Genomic DNA, 9724 nt, shown 5'->3' with positions numbered 1-9724 from the left:
GGCAAAGCCTTGTCATTGGCAAAACTGAGTCCCGGCTAAAACTGCTCCCTGCATGACTGTGCCCACAAGGCCAACTTTTTCTCTAACGCCCCCACCCTCTGCCTCTGTGGCCCCGCCTCCTGGCATGGCTCAGCCCACACCCCCTGCTCTGACCCTGACTCGGGATTCTGAACCCTTGTATCTGCTCGGGTCTCCTCCGAGGTCACGTTTCACAGCCTCTTTATGGGCCCCGGGACCTCCGAGCCCTGAGCCAGGCACGCGGCCTGGGAGGAGACTGTGGTCTGGTCCCGGCCCCCTCGTGGCCTCGCCGTGGATGCTCCCTGGGCAGGGCAACGCCCACCCAGCCATTCGTGGTGGTCAGGGGCTGGTCCTCGCTCGCGTTGCCGTGGTAGATTTTCCCTTCACCAGCATCTGTCACGTCAAAGAGGGTCTCTCCCCGTTTCCTCGTCTGGTTCGGTTACTCGCCGAGACTGCGAGGCGCTTGTGCACTTGGTTTCCAGAGCTGTGATGCTTCGCGCGGGATGGGAACTACCAGCCCTAGGGCTTGGCGCAAGGCGGAGGAAAGGAAGGAAGGAAGGAGGAGGGGAGGGGAGGGGAGGATGGAAGGGAAGAAAGGAAAGGAGGAAGGAAGGAGAAGGGAGGAGGGGAGGGGAGGGGAGAGCAGGAGAGAGGAAAGTAGAGGAGGGAAGGAAAGGGGAAGGGAGGGGAAGCAGGGGAGAGGAGGGGAGAGGAGAGGAGGGGAGGAGGGGAAGACAGGAGGGAGAGAAGAGGAGGGAGAGGAGTAGGGAGAAGAGGAGGGGAGGGGAGGGGAGGGGAGAAGAGAGGAGAGGAGGAGGGAAGGGAGGAGGGAGGAAAGGAAGGAGAGGAGAGGAGAGGAGAGGAGAGGAGAGGAGAGGAGAGGAGAGGAGAGGAGAGGAGAGGAGAGGAGAGGGGAGGGGAGGGGAGGGGAGGGGAGGAGAGGGAAAGCAGGGGAAGGGAGGGGAGGTAAGGGAGGGGGAAAGCAGGGGAGCGGGGAGAGAAAGGAGAGGGGAGGACCGGACCTGGGAGGCCCCTCGGGGTCCACTCTGACTGGCGCCTTCCCTCTTCCTCCGCAGACGCCCCAGGACTGGAGGGCACCGGCCTCACCGACACTTACCTCCTGCCCCCGGGGGCACTGCCGGGCAGCCTGGCGGGCGCAGAGAGCCCAGAGGACGCGGCGAGCACTGCGCCTCCGAGTCCCGCGCAGTCCGGGGAGGCGCCGGGCGGCCCAGCCCCGTCGGAGCCCCGGGCCGCTGCCCTGCCGTCCACGCCCCCTGCCCCGAAGCAGCGGCCGCTCAAGCTGGGCAACTCGGCCCGCAAGCAGCCGCGGCCCCAGGCCTCCCAGCCGGCCCCCTCGGAGCCCCTCGCCCCCGCCTCCCAGAGGCCCGGGACCCCCAGCGAGCCCCCCGCCGCGGACCCCGCGCCGCTGCCGCCCTCCTCGGGGGAGCCCCGCTGGCCGCGCGGGAGGGAGGGGGCGGCCCCCACCACCCCCCGCGCCCCCGCGGGTCTCCCCCTTCACGTCGCAGCCCCTCCCGGCCCAGACGCTGCCCCAGAGGCCCGGCTCCGGGGAGCCCGCGGGGCCCGAGGAGGCCCCGGACACGGCCCTGGAGGACGCCAGCCCCCTGGCCTTGCTGGACAAGGGAGAGAACGAACTGACCGGGTCTGCGTCCGAGGAGAGCCAGGAGACCACCACGTCCACGATCATCACCACCACGGTCATCACCACCGAGCAGGCCCCAGGTAGGGCCCACCCTTCCAGCTGCCCACGCCCTGGAAGCCCCCCTGGAGGAGGGCTGGGGAGAAGGCGGTCTGGGGGGCCCCCACCCTTGGGTACCATCTGCGGAGACCTGGTTAGGAGCTACTTCCGGGCCTCAGAGTTCATATTCCTGATTCTAAGGCAGGGTAACTGAGACCCCAACAGCCCAAACTTCTCACCCAGGGCCCGCTGGCCCCTCAAGAGGGAGATTTTTTCCTTTTGTTTTGTTTTGGGGGTCACACCCGGCGAGCACAGGGGTCACTCCTGGCTCTGCTCTCAGGAATTACCCCTGGCGGAGCTCACGAGACCCTCTGGGATGCTGGGAATCGAACCCGGGTCTGCTGCGTACAGGGCAAACACCCTACCCGCTGTGCTACCACTCCAGCCCCTCAAGAGGGAGATTTTAAATCTTTCCGTTCCAGGGGCCAGAAAGACAGCGCGGCGGGGAGGGTACTTACCTTGCACTCCGTCAATCCCGGTTCGATCCCCAGCACCCTCTTTGGTCCCCTGAGTACTACCAAGAGTGATCCCTGAGCACAGTCAGGTCTAAGCCCTGAGTACTGCCAGGTGTGACCCCTCCCCACCCTCTGCCATAAAGAATGTTTCCATTCCAGGGACCGAAGGGACAGTACAGCCAGTGGCTAGAGCACTCCCCTTGCACACTGCCAAGTGCTGTTTCAGCTGCTGAACCCCATCGAGTTGGTTCCCTGAGCCCGCCAGGAGTGATCCCTCTGAGTGAGCACAGAGTCAGCAGTCAGCCCTGAGCATCACTGGCTGTGAGCCCCCCGCCACCGCCACCCCAAATCAATCAATAAAATACAAAGTAAAGCCTTTCCATCCAGAAACAGACTCCTTCGCTTGTCTTAAAGGCGGTGGTGCAGGCCCAGAGCTTGGCCAGACTTACTACAACTCACTTCCGGTGTTGGTTCATCCAACCACCCTCGTGCCCTGCAAATCTCCCCCTTCACGTCACAGCTCGCACGCTGCCCCAGAGGCCAGGCCCCGGGAAGTCAGGCTTTGAATCCCGCCTGACCCGTGAGCCTGGCTGAGACGCCCACCCACTAGGGCTGTGTAGTCAGCCCCCAAGGACGGTCTTGGGGTCACCCCCTAGACTGGGAGGAGGGTCCCAAGCAGCTTGTGATCATCCCAGGTCAGCTGTGACAAGGTGAGGGCGCTGCTGGTTGGGGAGCAGAGGGGGAACACCAGGAAGGGGAGGAAAGGGATGACTCTTCAGGGGGAGTCCTGGCTCCTGCTACGCCCTGTCCCCCCCGGGGTGGGGGGGGTGGGGGTAGTGGGAGGCGGCGCCCTCTGTGTCCTCACTCCAGCCTTCCCTCCAGCTTTCTGCAGCCTGAGCTTCTCTGAGCCCGAAGGCTACATCGACTCCAATGACGCCCCACCCCTGCCCCTCACCAACTTCCTGGAGTGCACCTACAACGTGACCGTCTACACTGGCTATGGGGTAGAGCTCCAGGTAACCCCAGCGAGGGCCCAAAGGGGGTCTTTTCCTGAGTGTTTAATCAGGCTTGCTGTTTTTGGGGCACTTTGGGCTGGGCTTTGGTGGATGAATAGGAGTTCCCAATCTGGGAAAGAGGAAAGAGCTTGACATATGTGGAAGGGAAGGGAGGGGTCCTGTGGATAAACCCTGAGCCCTAGTACTCAGAAAGTAAGTTTTCTCATACCCCACTTAATACATGCATGTGCATATACGTACACACACACACACACACACACACGCACGCACACGCACGCACACGCACACACACATACCCCTCCACTCAGGGAATCTCCGCCTGCATCAGTTGAGTCATAAACGTTTGCCTGTGAACTAAGAATGGACTAGCAGGAGGCATAGTGCTCTCAAGCCTGGGTGTCACTCCTGCTCTGTGAGGTAACATTGATCTTGGACAGGAGCCAAAAAATCTCTCTCAGCCTCAAACTGTCCATCAGCAAAATAGAAATGTTGCTGCTTTACTGAGTTTCAAGAAGAAGAAGAAAAAAAAAACAAACAAGAGAACCTGGGGAAGGCATTTTTCCAGAACCCAGCAGAGACAGACAGACAGAGACAGACAGACGCAGAATTCAGGGCCTGTTTCCTATGCGCACCCCCCACCAGGCCTTCCCCAACCGAGTTCCCAGCTTCGGCTGTCCTTTCTATGATGCATGAGGGACCACGGGCAGGTGACATGCACTGTCCTGCAGATGGGGCAGATGGGATGGGCTATAAATTCTCTCACGCTGCTGGTGGCAGACCCTCCTGGGGCGAGGCCAGAGGCTGGGAATGAGCCTCTCTCTGGTCAAGAGCCACCAGACGTTTCTGCGCTGAGTTGACCTTCTGCCCTAAACAGACCTTTGCTCCCGGAAGGGCTTTCTGGCTTGCTTAGGATTCAGGCAGCCCCACCCCCTCCAGGACCCTCCGTGGCACCCACAGCCTCCTCTCAGCTCTGGGGCTTGTGACCCTGAGTAGGTTTGAGTTCATGTTCATGGAGTTCAAGTAGAGGTGAACGCAGTCCCTCCAACTCGGGCATTGGGTGAGCCCTTTCTCTACTCCATGACAAGGACCCCTGTGCCCTGCCCCACCAACACCCCTCTCTCCACTGCCGGCCTCCAGAAGCTTCTTGGCCCAACCCAGCTTCACGTGTGCTGCCCCGAAGACTCATTTCCCTCAGTTCCCTCAGCCTTTGGGGATGGGGTGGGGGCACATACTCACATCTGAAATCTAGGTGCGAAACTGGACGGAGATCTCCCCAGAGGAATCACACGAAGACAAGTTGCAATGCAATAAGCAAAGGGTCTTTATTGGCTAGCTCGAGCTAGAGTCCAGGTCTCATCCAATGCAGTGAAGTCTTGACAAGGATTCTGATTCCAAATCACAAGCAGTTTATATAGGGTTTAGAGTTCAGAGCGGTTTCAGCATTGGCCTTATGACATCAGTGGTCAGCAATTAGATAGCCGGTACCAGTCACAGTTTGGGGTTCTTTCCAAGAAGGCTGAGGCGACCCCTCAGGACTGGCCAGATCCAACTGCCCAGTTTGTGATCCAGATGAATTGCTCAATTGGGAGTTTACCAGAAACTGCAAGTCCTGCTTTGGGGAAAGAGAAACTGAGGCCTCATTGAGACTTAGTGTTAGCTGCAGCTTGTCGTGGCATCAATTTCGTCCTCACACAGGGGGCACTAGATGTTCCCAGGTCCCCAAATATGCCAAGGGCTGGTCTCGAGATCTGCCCTGTTGACTTGGGGGGTCCATCCAGGGATGCGCTGGTTGGGGAGCAGAGTGGCCATCCCGGAAGCTGTCGGGCTGTTAGTCTTGTCTCCTGCCCAACTCTTCACCTGCCCCTGCTAGGTGAAGAGCGTGAACCTGTCCGAAGGGGAGCTGCTGTCCATCCGCGCTGTGGACGGCCCCACGCTGACCGTGCTGGCCAACCAGACACTCCTGGTGGAGGGCCAGGTCATCCGGAGCCCCACCAACACCATCTCCGTCTACTTCCGCACCTTCCAGGAGGACGGTCTGGGCACCTTCCAGCTGCACTACCAGGGTAAGAAGGGGCGCACAGTGGGGTAGGTGACTGGCCTGCCTCAGTTTTCCTCCAGTGCCAGGGATGCTGAAAATGTTTGTCTCAGACACTCCTTTGGCTTAGGGACCATGACTTAGGGACCTCCTTCTCAGATCAATGTTTTCCAAAGCGTCCAATAAATGTTTCCGACCACTCAGAGCCAGAGAGTCGTACAGCAGGCAGGGTGCTTGCCTTACACGCACTGGCCCAGATTTGATCCCCGGCATCCCATGTGGTCCCCCAGACCCTGCCAGGAATGATCCCTGAGAGCAGAGACAGGAGTACACCCTGAGCATTGCCAGTGTGGCCCCAGAACAAAATAAAACTACATACACAGTATCTAAACATATACTATATGTAAAACACTTGAAAAGGAAGTCAGTCCTAACTGGATTTCAGTTACCAAGATATTGCTTGTTGATGAAAATATCGACAGTTTCTTTATTGACACATAACACAGTCTTGGGGCCAGAGCGATAGCACAATGGGATGGCATTTGCCTTGCATGTGGCTGACAGGTTTGATCCTTGGCATTCCATAGCCCCCCCCCCCCCCAACACCCCAGCACTGCCAGGAGTGATTCCTGAATGCAGAGCCAGGAGTAACCCCTGTGCATCACCAGGTGTGACCCTAAAACACCAAAACAAACAAACAACACTATCTCCCAATGACTCCCATAATCACTGTGATTTCAAAGCACTGAGGAGTGTGAAAAGCCTTTCAAGCTGGGTATTCGGTGAGGAGAGATCTGGGATTTTCTGGAGGCAGAGTCCCAGGTCCTGCCCGCGGTGCTGGTGGAGAGAAAGCACGGTCCAGTCTGGGCTGACCTCACGGGAAGCAGACTTGCAGGGCCGACCATGCAACTCAGATCAAAGGGCTCCGGGACCAGCTCCCCCGTCTCTCTGCTCTGCCCTTCTCCCAGATGTGCCCTTCCTGCCCTCCACCTCTCTGCCTCTCTCCCTGCATCTCTTCCCATCCCCCTCAGCCCCACTTGCCCTCCCCCTCCTCATCCCAGTACCCCCCCCACAACAGTTCCCACCACCTTCCCCCCTTGACCTGGGGTCGCTTTCCCTGGAAGTGAGGAGGGGCTCCCTGTGTCCTGGCCCCGTCTGGAACCTCAGCCTAGAAAGCTGAATCGCCCCCAGCCCCCACACATATGCACACACCTGTCTAAACGTCCACACCAGACTGACCAGATATCTGGAAACCCCGTCCCTGTGTCAGTTGCTCCCGGGTGTTTCTGAGACGACCAGGTGGCTGTTTCGGGGGGTCTCCTTACCTGCTCAGCACCCATCAAGACTTCCGGCTGGGCTTACCATCCTGATAAAAAATACCAAATGCCTGGAACAAACACCAGGACCTCTTAGCACCTGTCTTGCAGACCATAATGCACAAAAGGAAAAGGAGAGAGAGAGAGCAAGAAGGAAAGTGCCTCCCATAGAGGGAGGCTGGGGGTAGATGGTGGAGGTTTTGGGGGATGATGGTGGGAAAACGGGGGCCACTGGTGGTGGAACTGTGCACTGGTGAAGGATGGGTGCTGGATCACTGTATGACTGAAACCCAATTATGAACAGGTTTGTATGGTCTGTCTCACAAATATCCAATTTAAAAAAATTTTAGGGGGCTGGAGCGATAGCATAGTGGGTAGGGCATTTGCCTTGCACGTGGCCAACCCGGGTTCGATTCCCAGCATCCCAGAGGGTCTCCAAAAAGAAAAAAAATATTTTTTAAAGTAATGTGAGTTCATGCCCAATTCAGTCAGCTTAATCAATGGCTGAATAAATAGTATTACTCCTACTTTAAAAAAAAAAGACGTTGGCTGGGGTCTGCTCGTGTCTGACCTAATTCCATTGGGATTGCCGTCTCCTGTCAAAGACGTTGTCGGTCATCACCAGGGCATGGAGCTAGGAAGTAGTTAACATCCTCTTAGCAGCAGTGAGAAGCTCATACCCCCTTTTCCCCACCCCTGTACAGGAAGTGCTGACTGGGTTCTGTATAAGGGGTGGGGCCAGATCTCGCCCAGTTCCTTGAATCCTTACTGGACACCACCTTCCCCGTGACCTTGGGTCGCCTCCACATGGGGGGTCAGGCAGGTGGGGTGGGGGGGAGGAACCTATGTCCCAACCCCACTGGTAGGGTCAGGGTGGCCTTCAGGCAGTCCAAGTGTCCTCAGGTGGTGCCATTTCTAAGTCTTTGAGGGATGGAGTCCAGGCTTGTCTTGGGCGGGAAAAGGGGAGCAGGGAACAACGGCCAGTGGAACTGGTGCTCGGTCTGGCCTGTCATCTGTGGGGGATGGATGTGAGGAAGCATGGGATGCAACCTTGTGGCTTCCTGTCACCAGCTAGGCCATCAGTCCTGTTTCCCTCGCTGGGGACAGGGTGATCCCTGATACCGGGATGTTGCTGTCTCATCAGCCGGTTGCCATGTGGTTCTGGTTGCGTTTTGTCTGAGCAGCCCTCACAGTGAGAGAGGGGAAGGCGTGCCCCATCCCGAACCCACAGTCTCAGCAGGCCAGCAAGGAGTGGGCCGGCAGGAAGCCGCTTGCAGCCTTCCTGGCAGCCTTCCTGCATGCAGGAAGGCATGCAGCCCGCCCTTGGGTTCAGTCCCCAGCACTTCATATGATCCCTTGAGCACCGCCAGGAGGGAGCCCCTGAGCACAGAGCCAGGATCACCCCTGAGCATGGCCATGTGTGACCTTAAAGCCCAAAAGGCAACCACAAAACCAGTGGGGACCTTGAGTGATAGGACAGGCTGTTTGTCCTGCATGCGACTGATTTGATCCTGGTACCACAGACTGTCACCAGAGCCCCACCAGGAGGGACCCCTGAGCACAGAGCCAGGAGTCAGCCCTGTACAGCCAGTGTGTTTCCCCTCCCCCACTGTCTCAGTGTGAAGCACTGAGAGCCTCTAGCCTAAGGGAAGTGCTGTCCTGCTCTCTCCTTGTCCTGTGACCCTCCGGAGTCCCCTCTCCCCCCACCCTCTGGAGTCCCCTGAGGCCTTCCTCTCTCTCCCCATTCCTCGCCCACCCCTCTCTGACACGGTGTCTCTGCGTTTCCCCAGCCTTCATGCTGAGCTGCACCTTCCCCCGCCGGCCCGACTTCGGGGACGTCACTGTGATGGACCTGCACTCGGGCGGGCTGGCCCACTTCCACTGCCACCTGGGCTATGAGCTCCAGGGCGCCAGGACACTGACCTGCATCAATGCCTCCAAGCCACACTGGAGCAGCCACGAGCCCGTCTGCTCAGGTACATGCCAGCCCTGCCCCCATCAACCAGAGGGTCCACAAACGTGCACCCCCAAAAGCACTGAGACTGCGCTTCATGACAAGGTCTTAGCCCAAGGCAAGAGAGAGGGGGGAGGTACTGGAATGGTAGCACAGTGGGGAGGGTGTTTGCCTTGCACATGGCTGACCCAGGTTCGATTCCCAGCATCCCATATGGTCCCCTGAGCACCGCCAGGAATGATTCTTGAGTGCAGAACCAGGAGTAACCCCTGTGCATCACCGGGTATCACCCAAAAAGCAAAAGAGAGAAAGAGAGAGAGAGAGAGAGAGAGAGAGAGAGAGAGAGAGAGAGAGCTCTTCAGATACAGGCAACTCCTGGCATCAAAATATTTATCACCTTCATTATGGTAAAATTCACCAAGCATAGTGTCCATCGGCTGGAGCGATAGCACAGCGGTAGGGCGTTCGCCTTACAAGTGGCCAACATGGCCGACCCGAGTTCGATTCCTCCGCCCCTCTCGGAGAGCCCGGCAAGCTACTGAGAGGATCTCGCCCGCACGGCAGAGCCTGGCAAGCTCCCCGTGACGTATTCGATATGCCAGACACAGTAACAACAAAGTCTCCAATGGAGACATTACTGGGCCCGCTCAAGCAAATCGACGATCAACGGGAGGGCCTTTACCTTACCTTTACCTAGTGTCCATCTATGACATTTTGGACATTTTCAGCATGGTATGATCATGATCACTCCAAAATATCTTCATCACCCCCAAATCACTCCCATGACAACATGCCTCCTCTTCTCTCCCTAGCTGCCAACCATGGGCAACCACAAGTGTGTTTTCAGTCTCATTGGATTTGTCTATTGGGGCCATTTTCATCGAAATGGAATCCTGGGACCTTTCTAGCTGGTTTCCTTCACGCAGTTCAGGTTTTCCTAATGATGTCAAGGTTTGTCCACATGGTAGCAAGCGTCAGAACTTCCTGTCCTTTTCTGGCGAAATAATAGTCTGGTGTGGGGCTTTGTCTCAGTTTAGCTGTTCATTCATGGATGGCTGTTATCCTTGATTCTGCTTTGGGCTGTTCCAAATAAGACTGCTATGACCATCTGCCTATAAACTTTGGGGCAGACAGAGGTTTTCATTTCTCTTGGGTGTACGGCCCAGAAGTTGAA

At 57.7% G+C, this 9724-nt stretch overlaps 1 protein-coding gene across 1 annotated transcript in view; it reads left to right on the top strand.

Moving 5' to 3' along the window:
- Positions 1–1489: 1489 nt before the first annotated feature.
- The window catches only part of SEZ6L (seizure related 6 homolog like), a gene marked incomplete at its 5' end in the record, with an annotated part of 65384 nt that continues 57149 nt past the window's right edge, over positions 1490–9724 (top strand). Inside the window, 5 exon segments of the mRNA XM_056116590.1 lie at positions 1490–1507; positions 1509–1758; positions 3112–3245; positions 5116–5308; positions 8387–8572. Coding sequence (XP_055972565.1) covers positions 1490–1507; positions 1509–1758; positions 3112–3245; positions 5116–5308; positions 8387–8572 — 781 coding nt within the window.

This window comes from Sorex fumeus, unplaced genomic scaffold, assembly GCF_029834395.1.
Source record: "Sorex fumeus unplaced genomic scaffold, SorFum_2.1 ptg000032l, whole genome shotgun sequence".
NCBI classification, from domain to species: Eukaryota; Metazoa; Chordata; class Mammalia; order Eulipotyphla; family Soricidae; genus Sorex; species Sorex fumeus.
This window is presented reverse-complemented; position numbering and strand designations above follow the sequence as displayed.